General features: G+C 40.3%; 1 protein-coding gene across 1 annotated transcript; it reads right to left on the reverse strand.

Moving 5' to 3' along the window:
- Nucleotides 1–3,487: 3,487 nt before the first annotated feature.
- On the reverse strand, nt 3,488–13,091 carry LOC117266190 (uncharacterized). Its single transcript, XM_033641228.2, has 7 exons — nt 12,768–13,091; nt 11,614–11,740; nt 9,686–9,858; nt 9,401–9,585; nt 9,027–9,168; nt 7,948–8,078; nt 3,488–6,485 (listed from the first exon to the last, which is right to left on the reverse strand). Exons 1-7 carry the CDS (start codon nt 12,814–12,816, stop codon nt 5,502–5,504), a joined length of 1,791 nt encoding a protein of 596 aa, XP_033497119.1. The 5' UTR covers nt 12,817–13,091; the 3' UTR covers nt 3,488–5,501.
- Between the last annotated feature and the right edge of the window lie 9,844 nt (nt 13,092–22,935).

Raw genomic sequence — 22,935 nt, forward strand, 5'->3', positions numbered from 1 at the left:
TTTTGAAGGTAGTTGTCCTAAATTTTTCTCGACTGGATCTAGCCCAATTTCTATGTCTATCTACCTCCCACTTACTCCCACTCACAGGAGCTGATTCACATATTAATTTCATCACCCCTTTTTTTGTGTTAGTTGCAACATTGAACTCCGCTGGTGTGTTGCCAGTTTCAGCTCTCCGCTCATGTTAAATCATCCTTTACAATGCCTACGTTTTCCTCTGCTCCTCTATCAGCCCTGTTTTCACTACAAGCACAGAGCCCACTCATGTGTCAAGGGCAGCATAGCTGACTTGATCTCAGATAGCAGAACAGAAGCATCGTGTTCATTGACATGGTTGGGCTTTGATGAAGAGAGGGTCACAGAATGCCTAAGGGCCATTAAGTATAACATGCACCGTGCTGGTTTATACTTTTTGTTCTGTTTGCACAGAACAAGATAAAAAAAATCAGCTGCGAACAACATCCTTTTCCACTGTGGCTATTTTCCTATGATTGGGCAAAACCTTTGCTGTGTACCTGGTCCTGTTGAAGATACAGAGCTGAAGTTAGCAATAGCCCTCGTAAATCGTCTGTCTGAACCCACTCCAACTGGCTTTATCTTTGAAATGGCAGCAGACTGCATAGATTAAAAGTATAATTTGTTTTATCCAAGCATTAACCTGTGAATGTTGAACCATTAGAAAATATATCTTGTTTGCATTCATGCAGCAGTCTAATTTATGTCTTCGATAAAGTAATTTCTATGAGGCAACCTGGCTATAAATTATGAGGCAACCTCGCTATAAATTGGAGCTTTTGACATGTTCGTAATGTGAAGTTTGTTGCTGATACTGTGTCGCAGGATCTATTGATTCAATTTTTACATTTTTCATGGTGGGGGTTAATTAGCTTTTTAGCTAATGTGCTGCAATGTGTACTGTATGTGCACAGTCACTGCAGTTTGTTAAGATATTTTAAAATTTTCTTTTTGTCACATTGAATTATTATTTTCTGTTTTTGTGACTAATGCACCTGAGTTTTGGTTTATTGTTCCCCTTGAAAACATATTCTGTTTAATTGTCTACACAATAGGGATTCTGGATCAGGATTATTTGGCCCTGAGTTCGTACAAATGAAATATCTGCTGAGACCAACAGATCCTGGAAATTGTCTTTGGACATCTCTAGTAAACAATGTTGAATTATGGTGATTGTCAGTTGACTCAAATGAATATTTTTCCATCATTGACTGATTTTTTTTTTTAACCATCGTGAAAAAAACTGAAGGCTGCCTGTCATTTTGACAGATAAGAATAGTGAGAGCTTTACGTAAATCAAACCCCTGTCCAGTTGGTGGCGTGTGCATATTAATTAGCAATTGTCAAGTCTTGTCTTTGATCTCATGTTCATGACCTCGATGTCTAGCTGGCTTAAGCCAAAGAGCCTGCCTCGGCTTACCTCTTTGCTTTAGCCATTGCACTGGTAGGCTATATCCTTACATACCACTGCAAAATATCCTGGCGGCCGAGTGTCTTAAGTTTCTTTAAAAAGCCCAGTTATTATGTTGACCTGAATTAACGAGGTCAGTTTACTACTGCCTGGTTAGCAGCAGCGAACATCCAACATCTGTCAATTGATACAGTCTTTGGTCCCAACAAACTCACATCAACACCAAAATGGCATACTATGTTATTAAAACCATCAGGTAACATTTAGCTATGTGTTTTAGAGTGAGCGCAGCACAATGAGGGGCTAAGCGAATCAATGAGCTGCGTGCAGCTTTACAATGAAAGAAGATTTTACCCATTTTAAATTAGAGAAGACACCTCCAGCACTGAGGCCCAAAATAGAAACAGAGGAACTGATGCAGTGGAGAATGAAGGACAAGCATAAAATTGTCTAGTGATAACATTATCGGCCAGCGAAAACTAAAATTAAAATGACAGGTAATAACAGATTATAACAGAATTTTTACAGCCCTGTCTGTCAAACTGATGGCAGCAAGAAAATCTGGTGCAACGTCTGTGTCAGACCTCTTAATAAAGGTGGAAAAATAATGCTGACTGTTGTTCTATATGTATCCCCCACTGTTGATTAGTTACCTCAAAGGAAGGATCCTTATAAATTTGGTACATCTATTACTTCTTCCTAGTCACATGTTTGTATATAGGTCAGGCTTTTACTGTGAAATATCCCATTAGGGTATCTGGTAGCCATTACATAACCAAGCACACAATGGGTATTAAACCAGAGATCCACCCAAGGCTTATATTATCCCCTGGAAAACGTCCAGTGGATGCAGATAGATGCGCTGTTTCCCTCTCTGTGCTGGACAGTTAAATGGAAAAATCACTTCCTCTTCTCACTGCTCGGAAAGGACCGTGTAGGTAAATCCCCTCCCATGTAACAGAAGCTGCTCTTCGTTTTTTTAGATGATTTCAAGCCAGATTCACAGTTGGATCATCTTACCCTGAAATTCTGCAAACACTGCAGGATATAATCTAAAAACTATTAATCCATCTATCCAGGTTTCCCACATAAAAAGACAGTAACCCAGAGTTTGTTAGTTAAATTACTGTCTGCTACATGGATGCCAATCATGCTTTGTGGCTTTAAACATTTAAACAGCCTGGTTCAGTTCACTAGATGTGTACAGGGAAACGTGTGGGCAGACACACAAACATTTTTTCTTGTCTTCCTTGATTGACACACACACTACTTAGCTGTTGAGGTGAACTTTGGATCCTTTGCGCAATCCGGCTCACCTCTTTATTGTCGTCTGAGACAGTAAACATATTGTAAGGAATTTTCCCTTTTGAATTGCAAAACTTTATAAAAATTTAATATGCCACACAAGTTTATTATTGACTCATTTTATCTACCTCACCTGGAGACGAAGGACAGAAACTAGTGACTAAGAATGTTGTTTCACAGCAGGATTGCAAGTTTCAACTGAGTGAAGACATTGCTTTAGAGAGGAGTTCAAAATACTTTCACAACCTTCCCCAAACCAAACAAATAAATACATATGTCTCTTAGTTTTCGATTGTGGTAGTTACAGTTTGGGAGAAAAGGTTCTCAAATGCAGTGGTTCCAAACTGGTGGGTCATGTCCCAAAAGTGGGTTGTAGGCCCAGTCTGAATGGACCTCAGCTGACTCACAAACGTGTCAAGTTTGTAAAAACACACTTTACTTTTCAGTACAGTAGAATTCCAGCACAGAGCTTTTATTTTGAAGTGCCGTTTTCTGCTGTAGAGCGACTGACTAAGGGACAGCTTCTTGGCAGAGATGGCAAACTAGTTCAACGACATGGCCAAACAGAAGTATGACGCTGAATGTAAACTGTGTGGACCTTGAACAAATGACTAAGGAGAAATCTGGACCCCATGGCTGGACCAGTTGGGAACCACTGCTCTAATGTTCACTTTTCAGAATCTCAGCAACTTAAACTTTCAAGTATGACCTTTCAAATGTACATTTTAGTAGAAAATAATGTCTGTAAATACACTGTAAAACAAGGTTGCAACTTTATATTACGTTCATTAATTTACATTCATTCGGCAGACCCTCTTGTCCACACAATAGATGTACAGATGTTCGATAGTCTATATTGTTCCCCACAATGTGTGCATACGTGACTCAGTTTGCACTGTTTCAACACACCTGACATTATTACTTTACAACTGTGTATAAAGGATTGAGCTCATGCTATTAAAAACCAAACTGTTATCAGTTGCACCATAACCCCACCTTCTAATATGTTTTTTACCCGCTCTATTTTCTTCCCCTGAAAGAACAGCAAACAATGAGGGGAACAAAATGAGTTCATGAACTCTGCAAGTCAGAAAAACAGAAAACATTTCTCTTTTTTTTATGTACAGATGCAAACACTGATAATACTGAAATATGTTGGTGAGTGTAGAAATGGGAATATGTTAATATCTAGCAGGAATTCAGTCATTTGAGTCTCATTTTAAACAGCTCAGAACGTGATAGTGGGCGACGGCCCGTGTTTAATGCTTTGTTCAGGCACAAAGTAATCAGGTTTATCCTCATATCTGATCTTTAAGGCTGACTGTCCACAGTGTAAATTAAAAGTGACCAGATTGGGTTTGTGTATTTAAGAACGTGTACTAACATGCAATAATGCGTGGTCATAGTGATGGCACACAAATGCACGTGCTGACTATGTGTGATTGCAGCCCTTTTGAAAAAGTAAACCCACAAGAAAGTAATTTAAACTGCCTTTTAGACTGCTTATGGTGCAGTGCAAACATGATGACTGTGATCATGTGTTTTTTTCATTACAAACAAAACAGATTTTAGCTGTCTCAAAAGCTTTAGACACAATGTAAATGTTGATTGAAATATACTGAGATATACTGAAATAATAAAAATAGGAGACACTTCGAACTTTGTATCCCCCTGAGACTCCGTGTCCTCATATGAGGACATCACATTTTGGGTTTACTGCACCTTATACTTCATTCCACTTCACTCAGACCTGTTGTCCTCATTCGTGGACACTTTTTTGGGCCATCTAGTGGTAGTAAGAGCACAATACACTAATCCATGTAAAAACAAAATGGCGACCATCTCTGCCATGTCAGTCTGCAGCCGATCCAGACACAAAAAAGGACAAGGTCCAAAACCTGATCACATTTAATGGTTGAAACGTGTTTATTTATGATTAATAATGTTTATAGTTTGATATGGCAACACATTTGACCAATTTTAGCAACAGTAACAAACTAAGACGCTGTTAATTAGGAAGTACTCATTTGAAGACGTTGGGACTTTACTATTGTCTCATTTGAGGACATTGGGACTTAATTGTTGTCTTGTTTTAGGACATTGGGACTTAATTATCATCGACAGTGTTTAGGTTTTTTTTTAACTTGTTGGGTCCTACTGATCCCAAATATCTAGGAGAAATTAAAAATGTTTACCAAACAGAACTTTGGGTTTCAGGAGTATATCATGGTTGCATTGCCTTCTTAACCCTGACATGACAATAGAAGATTGGATTATATCACCTATGAAAGAGGTAAACTTTGGGTTCAGCTTTCAGCAGTTCTACATCTTTTAAATACAAATTCTGTTTGTAAAAATGTGGTTATTTGACAAAGTAAACAAGGACTTTACAAGTATATACACTGAGTTCTTCATATAAACTGTAAACTCACAATTCAACACTATTCATACCTATTTTCGTAATCGTGGATTAATAAATAAATAATACCAGATTCACAGCAGAGCATAGTATATCAAATCTTTGACATGAAATGTATATAAGGGTCCAGAGGTTTGAACCATATTTAAGGAGAGTTTAAACATCTGTCTCTGCATCATTTGCTGCACAACAAACAGCACAGCCATTAAAGTCTGCATTGTCACCAAAGTACCTGTCAGTGCTCTCATTAACTTCCTCCTCCCTCTTTTGTTACTGCGATGAAATGTCTTTAAGGTAAATGGAAAATAAAAGCAGGTTTTAGGCCTTAACGGTTATAGAGAGAGAGGAGAATTATTCTTGAATCTGTAACCCCCAACCTCCGAGAAGAAGCTGATTTGATCTCTCCTCTCCTCCTCTGTCTTCTTCTTCCTCACATTCCTCCTCCTCTTCATAAGCAGTCCGGTTACACAGATAGTTTGTCCTGTATTTACAAGTGTCTTTGGATGCAGGCATCCAGTTTTGTTTGTAACCTGATTCAAATATGACATCACTAGATGGTGTGTTCTGAAATCCCTGTTGGAAATATGAAGTAACTATTTGAGATGGGCAGTAATTGGTGTTGCAGTACGGTAGGGTTGGTGTGTTTACAGTGCTGTCGTCACACCCTGAGTCTGACAACTCTGAGCCGTCGAAGCTCTGCAAGGATGCCAATGATGGCCCGTCCTTTGAGTCTATGAGGTCAGATAAAAGGGGTTTTCTCTCTGAGTTACGTGGTGATACTTTGTCACCTGTGCTGCCCAGTAACTTAAAAGTGAGTGAAGGCAAAATGAGTTCTCCATTGGTGTCCCGCACCGTCTGCAACAGCAGTGGATTGCTCTCACAAGAGTCCATATCAGGTGATGGTGGTCCTCCTTGTAAGGTCATCTTTGGATTTGTTCCACCTCTATCCCAGCTTTCTCCACTGGAGGACAGTGGCAGGTTACTGGTTTGTCTGTTGTCATTGATAGCCTGCTGAAAGCCTTCATTCTGTTCAGCAGGCACGTGGACAGCCACAGCCACTACACTGTAGATTTCGGAGGACTGGGCGCTCGTGTCTTCAGTATTTGGGGTCAGACTGTGTCCACCTATGCTCACAAAGGAGCCAGTGCTGCCTTGTTTGGCTTGGTAGGGGATGTCCTGAGGGAAATAACCTCCAGTCCCAACTGAGGGCATATTTGGCTTTGCCCGGATCGTTGCGTAAACAGTTTGTTCACTTTGAACGTAGAACTCCGGTTTGGAAATGATGATATTCCTATCTGGATACAGTACTCTGGGTGGGCTGCTGATAGTGGTTACCTGTTTTGAAGATAAGAAGAGAGACTCATTAATGTCAAATAAGTGCCAGGTTTTTGTAGATGACCAACATATTAAAATGTGGGAACTATAGCAGGGTTCCCACAGTCATGAAATTCCTCGAGCAGTTATGAAATCGGGCATTTTTCCCTGCCTGGAAGTGGTTTGGAGCTAACAAAATGTGTTGGAAAAGTTTTAAATATACGTTGTTTTGCCTATTGCTTAGAATATTTTCATTAAAATCTCAAAACAGTGACTGTTGAAATGTCACCAGTATTACATGATGCACACAGACCAGACCGGTAGGCGTCATTGCCAAGGTTGTGGCCCCTTTTGGGGAGGAGAGAGTAAAATGCAGTAAAGCTGATGTGTAGAGGGTTAATGAAGGCTTTCACACTGAGATTTGAGGCACATAAGAAACATAAATATTCACTGTCAGTGTGGTAAATTGCTAAATGATGCTGTGACAGTTACTACTGATGGATTGCTTACATTAGCTTTAGTGTGTGGCTGCTGCAGTAAGTTACAGTCATACAGTATGGCAGCTTGACAGTATGACTGTCTTCTCAAAATAAATCTCAGCCTATGGATCAAACAGTTGGCTATCATCAGGTTGGTTATTTACAGATGACACGCAAGTTGAAAACACACTGGTGTGGCATTACATGACACGCGTCAAGTGCCGCCCCTAGCACAACAGGAGGTGCCGCGCAGCAATGCGTCATCAGAAGACCAAAAAAAGTTGTTCCTCCACCTTTGCATTAGCTTAACTTGTCAACATAATAATCCAAACATACATAGCCTTGACATCTGCATCTGGATCTTTGGTTTTCATTCCCCCAAAACGGAATGCAGCCTTGGTGTTTCACAAAATGACTGTATGTGCTGGTTTGATGTATTGGCAGTGGGCATATGCAGGTAGTTGGTGGCAGAAATGTCCAACGAGCCAGTGACGATAGCAAGTGCTACCAGTTAGCTTCTCCATAAATGCCTGGGAAGTGTTTCTTCGATAATGTACACTTTTACTGCTATATAGGCCTACCCATTTTAATCTACTCAAAGTCATGAATATGGGGTAAAATACTATGAAAAAAGTTAAAGAAAACTTTTGAAACTTTATTGGTAAAACTGTGTGGGAACTCTGTATATACTACCATGTGATTAAAAAAAAATAGCTTTTTTATGAATCGTCTGAATATGAGTTAAAATTGTGTCTTCATCACCACACAAGACTTCAATCACGCTGCATTTGTCACCCCTGAATGCCCCATGAATCACTGAAATACTTTCGCACATTGCTAAAACATTCACAGTGTTTAATTACTTTTAGGTTGATGCGTCACATGAGGACTCTGAACATTTGTACAGTAATACACGAGCCAGAGGGTTGATTTGCCAGTAAGGCAACATTTCCTTGTCAACACACCAACACAGGACACAGGACGGGAAGAAAGAATAGTCTCACCAATGGTGGTGGCAAGCTCTTCTCCTTTCCACCCTTCACGTAGTTGCACATACACACAACTGAGGTTATAATTATGGCCGTCAGAAGAGCAGCACTCACGAGAAGCCATGGCAAGAACTTCAGAGGGTCACCTGAGGGAGAAGGCAGTTGGTGTCACATACCAATCTGGGAAAACACAACCTGTAAATTCAGATAACCTCAAGGGCTTTAAAACGGGGAGTTCTAAAAATTCTCAGTGACACACAAGCTTAGGCATGTTTTCAGGGAGTAGCATTGTAGCATGCCTGTGTGACGTAGGACAGAGGACATACCAGTACATATACGTACCTCTCAGAGGGAACTTATCTCAACGGAAATCTACACAGCAACCTATAGAGGTGGATTTCCCCCTCCCTCAGGGGTAGCTTTGAGTGCATTTTGAAAGGTGGAATTGCCCGTGCACCCTCGTAATATGTTGCCTGTAGTCATCTCCAACTGTCATTGTCAGTTTAAGCAGTAGAGAATAAACAATAAGGCGAGCTGAGGTGAGATGGGCGTCAGCTTTCATAAACAATGTAATCTAATCTCATGTCTCATCAGCGTGACAGAGGAGGGAGAGGTCACCACCCAAATGCCAGTGAGGGTCGGTACAGATGCAGGCGTCTAAAGAGGCAACTCATGTGACAGAAACTGTCTTGATTTATTTCCAAACACTGCATCCTTTCTAAGTGGCTGCAATCACTTGAGGAGATGAGCACAAAGTACTTCAAGTAAAATAAAAAAAAATAAAACACAACATTTTCTCCACAGCAGGTGGGTCCTTGAACGCCTCCCACTAAGATGCTCAGTGAAATAAAGTTTTTGCAAATATGATAACAGTAAATCTGCTCCCTTTAGAGACGTAAATGAAGTTATTTATTGACTTTCATCATTTCATCCACTCCTTAAATTTGTGTAAAGTATTGGGCACATCATATACTGGTAACACATATCTTAGAAATTTTAGCCTGATTACATTAATGAGCCGATCGATGCACGTCTACTAAGAGTGTTTCAGAAGTAGTAGAAGTAGAAGAACTTGTATTGAGCATTGTCCTCACCTGGCAGTGTGACACAGAAGGGAGCACTCTCACTCTCTGGGCGACCATGCTCAGTAAGAGGCTTGTAGATCACGTTGCCGCAGTACTTGGTTTGGTTGTTCTTCAAGTTGATGACAAACCGGCCAGTTGTGGACTCGTTGACCTGGAGACACAGAGGGTCATGTGGATTATAACTGATCCATGTAGTCCATCGCACAGGTCAGACGGATAAGAAAACTATGGCAAATCCAGAAACATTTGGGACAACAGGGACAGATGGATAACAACATCACACTTTAAAGATCGACTGCTTTAATTTGCGTAAATGTATAAAATTATGATATGATTGAATGAATATGTGTACAGTATGTCCTAGTGTCTGAATGAAGACTCACCAGCACAGCCCACTTTGGGTAGGTGATTTTTAAGATATAAACTAATGCAGCTTTGGAGGGCCCTTTTATGCTTCTGGTGATGATGTCGGCAACGGAAACTCCATTCGGCCCCAATGGCAGGGTGACATTAACATGCAAGGATGACACTGTTGTGTAGTAAGACAACGTGGGCGGACCAAAAATAGCTATAGGGAGACAAACACGAGGAGTGAATACATGTTACAGTAGAATACATCTGGCTTAGAGGAAACAAAGACATGCATGATAGAGCGTGGAGATTCTTACTCTCTGCTATAGGTTTGAACCTGTTGGTGCTGTTGTACACTCGACCGTTGACGTACACCTGAGCACGATAGTGAACATCATGAAGCAATGGGGTCTCTGCAGTCAGGTCACAGGACAAAGCAGTGATGTTCTGACACTCTTCTTTTACCTGGAACGGCTGCTCCTCAGCATCACTATAAAAAGTGCAATACGATGTAATCAGCCGCTGTAGTGTATGATAGCCATGTGGAATTTAAATAACTATTTCATACAGATAAGTATTCACTAGTTTTAGTCATGGACTTCCAAAAATAAACATTATTAAGCATTTGGTGTGAAATTGTGACAACTTGCAATCTGAATCAATTCTGTGCAGTACACGGCTGCAGAGAAACAACCACACAAAGATCATCCTGGCTGTGCCAAATCAGCCATTTATCATTTAAACACAGTTCCTCTTTGAGCGAGACAAATGACACCATTTTATTGTAACAAGGAGCTGATATTGAGCGAGCATAGTAAAACTAGTCTTCCTCTGCAGCTGATTTGATTCTGAAAGTCTCTCCGGCAATTCCAGGTGACAGTGGATGGGCTTAAAGTCAATAGGATATAGGGTGGCACTTGACATTTTGTCTGGGAGTCTGCGTCATGAGTAATTAGACGAGATGACATTTCCACTTTGTTGAGATCATTTGTAGAGACCGGGTGAAATGGAGGAAGGGAAAACTTGTAAATCAAAGCCATGAAAATGCTCTATGAGCATCTTCTCTCAATGAAGAGAGCAGTGTGCAGCCCATGATAATGACGAGAAAATGGCCCTATAGCTGTTCTTTAGTGTTGCTAGCTGTTGAGTTGAATCATAGCAGCAGAGTGGTGTACCTCAAAAGCAGAAATACACAAAAAAAGGCTGAATCATTACCTGAGAATCATCTTTTTTTTGTCTCTATTCTGGATAACAATGGAGGTTGTAGGTAAGTCAGATTACTGTAAAACTTCAATTAAAAGCCTCGTCCCAGTTAACCCAGTCCCTTTTACTAGCCCGGTGTAGCTACACATTTTGACATATAAACGCCTGTCTCGATTAGACGCCTGGTCTGGTTGCCAAGCAGTTCATTTTTTATAGAAGTTCTGTGGATGTTTAAAACCAGGTTGTTGTCGACCTCAAATTATGTGTCCATTCCTCGATTACCCTCTTAAGTTTTTAATATTCCTTTAGTCTGTAAGGGTCCTCAGATTAAAAGAATCAAAAGGGTTTTTCATAAGAATTAATCTTGTATTATTTGATTGTGAATTTAATTGTGAGTATTGTTTTAAACAGGATAAAGTGGTGTTGTGTCGGTATGCTGGGTGCCGTAATCCTTGAATGTCATGACTCTCTTCCTGCTGCGCTGTCTGTCAGAGCTAAATCAAATCAATGATTTATAATCGATATACTGGTTTAAACAAACAAAGTGATTATATTTCCTGCTGAGAAACAGTTAGGAACTAAAGGCCTGTCCAGAATACAGGCCTGTTGCTATCAGTGATTTAAGCAAATAATAGTCCGGGCTATTAATTGAGGTTGTACAGTAATTCACTGTACACATTGAGAAAACAAAGAATGTCACTAGATTTATCCTCAATGTAAAATAATAGTCTTTGTCTTCACTATAATGATAAAAACTTTGTAATATACAACATGTGCTGGATTCAAGTTGGATCCATTGTGTCTCTATAAAGTGTATTCCTCCCATAGATGAGCCCAGACCATCTGGTGACCAGGGTTACACTCTTGCTACCAGCCTACAAAATATTCATTGTACCGTGCCTCGACTGCGAGTGTTTACCCTGTGAAAACATTTTTCCTGCTTTAACCACACCTCTACGTATGGATCTGTACATAGAGGCACAAAGGTGCAAGAGGGCAGTGGACGTAAAGGTGTAGTAATAATAATAATCCTGGGTCTTACCTCCAGTACCGGACGGTATAGAGGACTTTTTGTCCAGGGAAGGCCGGTGTCATGGGGTCCCAGCGGAGCTCGTTGTGAAAGTTTCTGGAGACAAAATACACTCTCTTGTTGCCAGTTGAAAGACAAGCTGTAGAAAAAAAGGCACAAGGGCAAAATCTGTGAATCGTTATACGGCGGGGCTGACGTTGTTTCCTTGTTTTTAGTCAGCCTAGTTTCATTTTCATAAAATCTGTTAAATTCATTAACCTAAATGTCAATTTTTATATAATTTTTTATATTTTATATATTTTGTGTTGATTGCAAGTAAGCTAGGACACTATTCTCTGCTGTAACAAGAGCCACAGACAACCATTAGTCCTCGGGTTCTGCTGCAGCCCAAATTTTCAATCACAGCACAATCTGTAGAAGCCGTTCAAGCTCCAGCATCCTCAGCCCCTATATGAAGTCCTGGGAGAGGCACAGTCACTCAATTTTTACAGTATAGCTCCTCAGGCCTGAGGAGTGATACAGCGCACATACACTGGCTCCAGGACTACGGGGAGATTATGTAAGATGGACTTTGCTTCTTCTGGTGGTTGAAACTAAAAACTATGCTTTGTTCTTTGACACAAGGAAATAATTGCTTGTCTTGTGCCGGCGTACAGGAAGGGGGATGCAAAACGCCATCCTGAATTTTACAGCTTGAGTCACTCATACATAGACCACATTTTAATGATGAATGGAGCGAGTGGTTTACCAGATCAGGGCATGTTACAGTTTTAATGTTATAGCTCATGTTGTTTATAGAAGACTTGAAAGACGTTAAGATTGTTGCACACAGAGTGGTTCATTAAAAATTAGCATTTTTATAAGCTGTACAATGATATAGTCAATATTACATCAGCCAGACTCTGAAATGAAATCATATTTTCCATCAATCACTATCACTTAAAATGACCAAAGTCCTCATTGTGTGCTGGGGCTCTCCTTCATTTAAAATGAGAGGGAATCACTCTCTGTCAGATACGTTACGAGGCTTTATTGCATTGCTGTGGTTATTTATGTCTCCTATTGGGACTACTTTGTCAGAAAAAATGACCCATTAAATATTGGACTGCCTGTAATCAACATCTGTAAATCAAAACATAAAACCACACAAGCCCCTCTGTACTCACCATAGCAGAACAGGAGGAGGATGATGACCTTCATAGACCACATCTTCATCAGGTATGTGGGTCACACAAAAAAATAAAGTCTTACTCTGAAGCTGCCGCCGCTTGTGCTGTGAGTTCAAAACAAAAGCAACATATAATACATACTACAAAAAAAAAACACAAAACAAATACAAAACAAAAACTCCCTTATCTCCAACATAAAACCAGAGACAATGTCAAAAGGGCTGTAAAATGTTAAAGCTGTTTTGGGTTTCAGTGCATTTTTCTAGCCTCCGCTCCTCAACCATCTCTCGTGTCCTGGGAAAGGAGTGGCTTTACTCAGGTGTGCAGGTGTACTTTGGCATATGTTATCACTTTGTTCCTGTTTTTCTGCTTACTGTATGTTCCGCCCACTTGCATTCTCTCTCCAGACTTCCCTTTTCCTCCTCCCTTCTCCACCTTGAGTCTCCCTCTCTCTCTCTTTCTCTCCCCGTCTATCAGGTTATATCTGGTTTCGAGTTTACTGGAAATGATCGAGACTTTCAACAGCAAAAGACAAAGTGAAAGAACATGCTTACACACACATGGTGAGGTGTGTGTGTGTGTGGTTTTTAGCTCGTGTACATAGAAGCTGAAACAACCTGATGTTTGTTCATAAATGCTATCATACAGTTTCGGTAATGAGCAAATAAAAAGCTGATTGAATACATTTATGAATAGGTGTGTGCGCAATTATGGCATTAGAGTGATGATTCAAAACAAGCAGGGAGACGTGCCTTGTTGCCGCTTTTAGTAATCTTATATTTTGAGTATTTACAACACTGTGCAGTTACTGTAGATGTCAGCTTAAAAATCAAATTTGGGCTGGCAGGACAATGAGGTGGATGGAAGAGGAAGGCCTGAGAGTGCGGGTAGGAATGTGGATGTGCAAGAGTTCAGAGAGTGACAGGAGGCAGGAGTGATGTGATTGACGGACGGGGTTCTGGTGACATAAAAGAAAGTTTATTAGAGTACCTCAACAAAACTCTTTGCACTCTACAGAATTTGAGGGTGTTTTCACTGAAATCAGAGCAGTGACTCAGCATTTTTTGTGCATATGTGAACACTTCAAGAGAACTTAGACCCCTCTGCAGTGAACCAGTTTGGTTTGCTTCAAGTACATGTGCATTTTGAACACAAAGCGCTCCAGATTCACTTTGCTCTTTGCCATTGTATTTAGCCCTCTAGATCGTATCCTTTTGCACTGGGACGCTTGAAAAAAACAGACGAAACTACGTCGGCCTGTAATGCTTGCAAGGCCACAGGACGAGGAGTACCTGTAGTTTGGTCCATGGAAGATACTGCACATCTCCAGATGTGGAATGTAGAATACATCAAACAGCAACAGTCTACAGTACAGAAACGCTAAGGTTTTCCTCCAATTTTAAGTTCATCTGAAACTGAGGGGCTTCATAACTGCACTGCAGTGCCAAGTCAAAGTAAAAATGAAGCTATGTCAATATATATTATAGGCTATAGTGTGAACAGAAAGAGGAATGAGGCCCCATCAAAGCTGAAGCTGACCACAAAGGCAACTGAGTCCTCTTTCTAATGAACTGACAATTTGAACACAAAAAGAACTGCATCCCTTTTCTGTTGGTCCACTTTTTTTGCAATATGAGATGATTGAGTTCAGTTCATTTCAAAAGAACTATATGGGAAAACACCCTAAATCTTAAGTTTTATAAGTGTTAACATGTCCATCCTTAATTCCTGGTGCTGTATACAAAACACCAGTGGAGCAGCTGTTGTCATGCTCTCCAGCAAGTCACTGGTTGCTTTTTCATACGTTCTCTCCCTTTGAAATTTTGGTTTTGTGGGCCTCTGTGCTGATTCCCACCACAGATTTTAGTGATCCTTTAGCATTGAAGTCAACATCAGTTTGTTCATCACCCCTACTTTTAGCCACAACCTCCAATCTGTCTTGGTTCTCCTCAGACAGCTGAATCCTGTTTCACATACAGCTGAATAATAATAATAACAGTAACTTTATTTATATAGCACAGTTCATACAGCAAGTGCAACTCAAAGTGCTTTACATAATAAAATGAGAACATTTCGTTTGAAGTGGTCTTCTGAATCTGAGTCTGATGTCCTCAGGAAGGCTGTTCCAGAGACGAGGGCCAATGTCACAGAACGCAGCATCACCGTACTGAAGAGACTGGGAAAGCCACACCACATCATGTAGCATCAGAATGTGGGCAAACCTAAAATAACATGCCACCGTGCACTGACAATAAATGCCTTCAGTTGAATCCATTTCCTCTTTGATTTGTTTTTGTCTCAGTAGGACGGGTTGGAAGTGATTCCACAAATGCAGGATGTCATCGTCTCCGTATGATGCAAACTCTGCTTTCTCTGGTGGCCAGTGTTTACATATCACTAATGCAAGCATATTAAAACTTATTTATTTTAGGGTGCATGTTTTTTATGTGTTAAAAAGTGGTTTTCGGGCAGAACAACTGGGGATCTCCCATGAGAACTACATACCTTCAAGAGCTTTAGTTTCCGTTTGCGTTCAGATCACCAATAGGGTCGCTGAAGTGACGTTCTGTTAGCCAGCCTGTGGTTGGTATAGAAATGTCTCTTTTGCTTTGATGAATCAAAATCACGATGTATGTCCACCGTCACATTTATGCTTAGTAAAGCCTTGACTTCACTGTTGGTCCGTTTGTCAGAGTTTTCTTAAATTTTTTTCGTTATAAGCTGTTGTTTGTGTTTCGTGTTGTCCGTTGTTTACACAACTAATAGGGGTGGGAATCACCTGAAGATCCACAATACAATATTATCACGATACTTGAGTCATGATACAATATTATTGCGATTTTAAATATGTTGCAATATGATATACTAAGTATTGCAATGAAATATATTGAGATATATTGTGATTTTTTTTTTCCAGCAAAATTAACCTACTTGACTGAGAAAGCAATTAATTTTATTATTTTAGTAGGCTACCTAAAGTTTAATTTGTATTTGTAATATTAATAATTTGTATAATAAAAAAAGATACTTGGCACTGTGTGATAATACGATAGTGCCACACAAAAATATTGCAATATTATGCAAACTTTTTTCCCTCACCCCTAACAACTAGCGGGTTTTTAAAAACTTTGGTTGCCAGTGCAGCATTGGCTGTGTTTGACCAATCAATGCAGCTACACTTACGACGTCTGGTCCAATCACTGTTAATTTACATCAGTCATTGTGAGTGGGTTGGGAAAGTACCTACTCTTTAATAAGAGCTGAAAAAGTAGCAAGCGCAAAATGGCATTTCAAGAATGATGGTTCCTAGTTCCTGTGGTTCAGACACAAGTAATTTTTGGGTTCTTAGAACTATGAAAAACTTCCTCTTGTACAATGCCCATTGATGGCGGCCAAAGACCAAGAATTGGTTGTGAGTTTCTTAAAATGGTTACCAATGGGAACCATTGTCGAGCCCTATCTGTCCAATAATGGTGGTGCTGGTACTCCAACATGTCTACTTTACTAAGGTACAAAGTTGATTTTCTTTTTGTATTTTGCTATAATCAGAAAAGGTTTGTACAAGTTCAACATTGCAAGAAAGACGAAATAAATAGTCTCAGTAATGGTAATGGTCAGGTGGGATAACCAGGGTTTGAGGTGGGCAGGTGGAACTTCCAGGTTGGCATATGAACATAAAGGACAGGTAGCTTCATCAAAGCAAGCGTCAACATTGAGCCTTTGAAGAATGCTTCACGGATAATTCTCACGATAACTGAATTAATTTCCTTCACAGGCGAGCATACACTCAGAGCTCTGGCACGGGAACACCTACTTGACAGGAATGCAGCTATTGTTATTGTTGTTCTTAGGTACACTTGTGTCAGGTGTCGACGCCATTGTTTAAAGGGTGGATTTAAGAGTTGATGAAGATACACATGATGTTTGAACTGAGTAATGACTTTAAATACCAAATGGCATGCATGGCCACCCAAACATTACACCCATAAAATGCTGCGAGTAGTTTCATGCTCCTGTTGTGATTGGCAGGGTAACAGCCTCATCTTGGACACCTACCAGCTCACTTGTTGCACACTCTTGTGGATACAGAAGTATGGCTAAATCCTGCCAGTATAAATGATTGTTTAATTGGTTTAGTACTAAAAACTTTAACTCTCCTATAGGTGAGAAAACTAATAATTTTAAAATAGTTTGTGCCTATAGCCTTGGAGTTAAAAGACCTCATCACTGATTACTTACTTACAGACTAAATCAAAATACAATTCATCAAAACAAGAAGTTCACAAAGATAAAATTTGGGAGAACTGGAGTCTGAACTCTGTGGATGTTTAAACCCTTCGCCCTAGGATAGTTGGGACTGTGTTTTTCTTTTACTGTCTTTAATACAAAGATATAAATTCAACTTTGTTAGGGCAGCAGTTTAATTTATGCATGCCTTTGGAATCTGATCATTTGTAAAATCAGGACTTGGAGAAGCAAATGTGCCTTTGGCTTCCCCTTCTTTATTACGCTCTCGGGGGCCTACTGTTCCAGCGGACTGAAAATTCTAGTCCCAAATGTTCTTTTCTCTGTCAATAACGTTCGCCTGGTGAATTCACACAGATCCCATATACTTTTTTCTGTACAGGTCTGTACAGGGACTCCCCCAAATATACTAAATGTATTCACAAAGCTGTGTTTCTCCATTAAAGATGTTGGCTTTGATTTATATTCATAAAAAGGCTGTTTAAGATGAAACTGAGCCTTTAATGTGTCCTTAAAGTGATGTCACATTTATGTATTTGCAGCTTTTATGTTTCTTGAAAGGAAACGTTGCATTTTTAATATACGTTAATTTTGATCTCCCCTCTGACTCATTTCCCCTCAAATGAAGCAAATTGTGTCCACGTGACTCCTTGTCTCTTATATTAAGTTGTCAGCAGTTCAACCAAAGCTTTTTTCCCATGTTGCTTGAATAAAAAGTTACATCTTGTACAACGCAAATTGATTTTGCAGACTTTACTTAAGTGTTCAAACTGCATGTGCTAAGTAAAAGTGATTTTAAACAATTTGCAGTAAGTCGTAATTAGAGTGCTGCTTTTCCAGTGCCAGTGAAACACAGTGGCTACGGTTACATGATGGCTTCTCATTCGGAATGAAATAAATCTGAATGAAATCATTCGGAGTTAAAGTCTTTCCAGGTTTACATGAGAAATATTCATTCCGAATGAGGGTTTACATGGGAGATCAGTTCAATCGCCTTTATTCAGGTCTGTGCAAGGTTTGGGGCAGGGAAGGTTTCTGATTGGATAGGGGGCGGGGCGAATGTTACGTGTTTACGTTTACCGGAAGAAAACGCTGTAGTTCTCGCTCCGGATAACAAGATGCTTGACGACGCCGTTCTTAGTGCCTTTTTCGGGTGTGTTTTGCTTATATTCTTGAAGCAGCAGTAAGACAACAACCTTGTTCTGCTAATGCTTCATCTGTTGAGGAGGAGAAGGGAGGCAGAAGACCGTGCTGTGGCGAATGGAAACCGGTGAGTGCAACAAGTCCGACTGCTCTATCTCAGCCCGTTGCTATGCAGCCCGTTGCTATGCGCGCTATATACGTCATCGCGCCAGAAGGGCAAGGAAGCGAGTATGCGCAGAAGGACCGGAATGAACTTAAAGAGGAATGAGTGTATACATGCACACAAAATTCTTTCATTCGGAATGACGAACGGAATAAACCACCCCCTTTAATCGGATTTAATTTTCAATTGGAATGACCGTTTTTCAATCGGAATGACCGTTTACATGACCACTTTTAATTGGAATGGCCTTTCATTCCGATTAAAAGTGGAATTAAACTGTGCATGTAAACGTACTGAGTGTGGCGATAATTTCTCCTCTACAGCGAGAACTTTTAAATATACTTAGATTCAAACCATTACGTGCACAAAAGAAGCAATCAATCTAAACTCAGACAGACTGACAGATTTTAAATAGATGAAGTTTTGGTTAAATATGTCTCATGAAGGCAGCCTTTACTGAAATTGCCTTTGCAAGAATAACGTGAAGCACAGATTGATTTATTCCACCAAAGTAGAGGCAGTCTACTTCAGCTAATCTCATTTAAAGCCTTATTGATTTCAGTCTTTTCCTAATATTACATGTACTGATCTCTGTGTACACAATCTGTCCATCATCAGCTGTTGTCTGTTTTCACTAAGTTATGGTCAGTGGCACCTTATCATAGGCAACAACATCCTGGCAGTGATTTGCTTCGATGGTCAATTTTAATAAGGCCGTTGTTTGACTACTCTCCTGTAACCGGTGTCATTACAGTATGCCACCTGGCTGAAAAATCATAAGGGCCCTGCCTCATTTGTAAACCTCAGAGATCACGCTGGCTTTACATGGAACATGTTGAACTGTTTTATGTTTCGTGTTCGAATGGCTAAACTTAAGAGAACACAGGTGCAAGACAACAAAAATTGACACTCTGATATTCTACTTTATTCTCTTCTGAAAGGTAGTGATTGTCTTTCTGTTGTCTGCATTGTAGAACCATGATGAATACAAAAAGAGTAGGTGGGCTCTGCAAAAACATCAGGGGCCATATTCATAAATGTTCTCCAAATATTCTCAGAGCTCCTATCTTAGCATAAAAAATCTAGCAAGGAGTCCTAGCTTAGGAGTCCATCCCTTCATTTTCATCCTCTTACTCAGGTCTGGGTCGTGGGTGCAGCAACCTGAGCAAGGTATTGCAGACATCCCTCTTCTCAGCGGCATTTTCCAGCTCCTTCTGGGGGATCCCAAGGCGTTCCCAGTCCAGATAAGATACATAATCCCTCCAGCATGTTCTGGGTCTACCCTGGGGCCTCCTATTGGTTGGACATGCCTGGTAACTCCTCCACAGGGAGCTGCTCAGGAGGCATCCTGATAAGATGCCAGACCACTTCAACTGGCACCCTTTTGACGCAAAGGTGCAGCAGCTCTACTCTGAGCTCCCTCTGAATGTCTGAGCCCCTCATGCTATCACTAATGCTGTGTTCACACTACAGGCTACAGCACAACAGTATGACAAGCTAAATTATCACTGAGTCACTGCTGGAGTTGTTGCTCAAGGTTTGTCTGTGTCTGATACTTGCCCCAAAGCTCCTCAACCAAACGTCATCTAAAGTTTGTATTTGGCCAAAAAATGATCTGTGCTTTTTATCAATGTCTGAGCCCCATGTTAACATCACATTTTGCTTTCCCACTGCATTCTTAGTGTGCACCACAATGCACCTAAAGCTAATATAGCATCTGCTAACTAAGCTAAATAACAGTATCATAGCTAGAAACAAAAACATATGATGATTAACGCCTCACTGCGTCATTGGAATGCTGTAACAACTTGAGGCCAGCTCAACTTTGATTTGTAGCACGTCACGCCCATTCACAGCAAATAGTGTTTGGTCACCAGCTTCCATTGAAAATGACTCATCATCTGATGCTGTGTCCCTCATAGCGTGAACACAGCATAAGGCTGAGCCCAGTCACCCTTCTGAAGAAGCACATTTTAGCTGACCATTTAGCTGCTTGTATCTGCGATGCAATTTTTTCTATCACTGTGCTAACCTCATGACCATAGGTGAGGGTTGAAACACAGATAGACCAATAAATTGAGAGCTTTGCCTTCTGACTCAGCTCCGTCTTCACCACAATGGTCCGGCACAACACCTGCATCACTGCTGACACTGCACCAAACTGCCTGTCTATCTCAGGCTTCATTTTACCCTCACTCATGAACAAGACCCTGAGATACTTGAACTCCTCCACATGGGTCAGGACCTCACCCTACCCAGAGGGGGCAATCCACAGGTTTCTAGCAAGTAACCATGGCCTCAGGCTTGGAGGTACTGACTGACATCCTGACGGCTTCACACTCAGCTGCAAACCTCCTTAGAACTTAGGAATGATTTATATATGGACAGAAACTTTTACCTTTTATAAGGAGGTGTGGTTGACCCCATTGCAAGGCAGGATACATTCTTCTATAAGGTGTGATTGGCTGTCCTTTTGTGAGCCTGCAAGGTGTGGACAACCAGTGTAAATGAAATGATCCGCGTCACAATATGATACTTTGAAAGTGCTGTAATTATTAGTGTGATCACTCTGCTGATGGAAAGGTTGAGACAGACTCAAGTCATCACTGCTGCACTGTTGCATTCTCCAGTTGCCGAATACCGCAGTGTTGTGATCACTTTAATTTCTGGCGTTTAAGCGTTATTGTGTCAAGGTGGGAGATGTGAGGGCATCTCTAATGAGATTGACCACAAACATTATCCCTGCATGATCTAATCTATAGCATTTCATTAACCTTCAGCATTGGGAGACTATTTCTCTTGACACTGTCTTTCTAACTCTTAAGCACCTTAAAAGTCCCTCACCCTACTAAGAGTTTTTCACCTTAGGAGCTCTCTTAAGGACTAAGTTGCCTTGTGAATAACTCTTATCTTTACCAGGATCCAGCCTTAACTGTAAGGGGATGACATCATGGTCATCACTATGAGCTACTCTTTTACCAGAACGTTTTGTGAATACGGCCCCAGATATTATGAACAAAGAGGTTTTTTTTCTGGTTTATTTCATTTTAAATTCATGAGAATTCATTTGGACTCATTAACACTTTAATCATGACTCCATTTGAAAGCACCATCAGTCTTGATAAAATTAAAATGGCACCAACCTCAACCTGGCACACCAGCGCATGAAAACCTTATGAGTGGTTCAAAGCACGTAATCAGAATCAGACATACTTTATTGATCGACTGAGGGAAATTGGATGATATCATCTGTACTTGGATCCTTATGGGTCTTAATGCAGAAAAGCCACAATAATTAATGCTGTGTTATTCATGATATATTAATAAGATGAAAAACGTTAACTGCCTTTAACCAAATGTCCTCTCACCAGGACTTCTCAGTGCCTGAGTCTCCTACTTCCTTTGAAGCTCAATGTAACTTAGTCAGACAAAAAAATGATATGAAATTTATGGTATGCTGCACAGTTTGACACATCTCCAGTATGGCACCCTGTTTTCACCCTGTGCTTCAGTGAATTTTATTGTGAGAGATCCTTTTCGTTTCCCCCTTGTCGCCAAATTAATTCACATTGGTGGCACCCCTGAGAGGAGGAAAGGCTTTGATGTTGTTGGACACAAACTGAGGAGATGTGATGGACTTATGTGAGCTTTTGCACTTCAAGAACATCATCAATGAATCATCCTTTGCGCTGTCGCAGCAAATCAAATGTATCTTGCATCTCTCACCTTCGCCAGCCTGTTTGAGTCAGAGAGACTGAGCGAAACCTTTGATCTTATTCAGTAAACACAGGTTGGACTGGGCAGGTTCTGGCTCTGGATCAGGGCTCAGGGAGAGGAGAAACCAGATTTTCTATTTGAAAGATGATTTCTGTGCTGAAATCTGGTGCAGCAGAAACATTTTGGAGAATGCCTCTTCCCAATTTTTGGAATTCATGTTTGATTTTGGAGCAATGTCTGTGCAGCCTCCACCAGTTACACAAGGACGTACATCACCAATTGGAGCTGAAGAGGAGGGGGTTATGGTAAATGATCAGTGGGTAGAGCTCCAGAGAGAGCAGGTTCATTCTCTTGTGTGTGTATTTACATGACTTTTTTGGCTGGACTGCAACAGTGGTCCAGTGCTGAAGAGCTATAGTGAAAGTTTGTGAATGAGTGAATGCCACCAATGAAAGTCCCCTAGTATTTACCGTACATAGTCCAGCCATCTACAAGGTTTTGACCTACTTGTTTTATTTATTTTATGAATCAGTGGAAAGTATTTTGAGCATTTGGAAAATGCTAAATTACTCCATACACTGTGGAGTATCTTGTTTCAAGTTTACCAGTTACAAAATACTCAAAACTAATCGAAATACATATTTCAAATACAAGTAACAGAAATTCTGCACATCTCTGATCACTGTTTTGCATGAAGGCTCCAATAAATGAATGAATTAATAAATAAATAACTTGATTTTGAACCAAAATAATAAAAAAAAAACATAATACAAACAAGACAAGGACAACAGTGTCTGAAAATGAGTAGGTAGCAGTAAAACTTGTATGCCTTAACCCTTTCTTACATTTCTTCTTTTAACTCATATTATTTCAACAAAATCCCAAATTTATTTACAA

The sequence above is a fragment of the Epinephelus lanceolatus genome, chromosome 10 (assembly GCF_041903045.1).
Source record: "Epinephelus lanceolatus isolate andai-2023 chromosome 10, ASM4190304v1, whole genome shotgun sequence".
Taxonomy (NCBI): Eukaryota; Metazoa; Chordata; class Actinopteri; order Perciformes; family Serranidae; genus Epinephelus; species Epinephelus lanceolatus.

What these genes read in the sequence shown, in the direction of transcription:
- LOC117266190 (XM_033641228.2), bottom strand. Translation starts at nt 12,816, where the DNA reads ATGAAGATGTGGTCTATGAAGGTCATCATCCTCCTCCTGTTCTGCTAT. An exon ending in CCTCCTCCTGTTCTGCTATG is followed by an intron (nt 11,741 to 12,767) that starts GTGAGTACAGAG and finishes TTTTTTCTACAG; the next exon opens with CTTGTCTTTCAACTGGCAAC. An exon ending in TATACCGTCCGGTACTGGAG is followed by an intron (nt 9,859 to 11,613) that starts GTAAGACCCAGG and finishes CACTTTTTATAG; the next exon opens with TGATGCTGAGGAGCAGCCGT.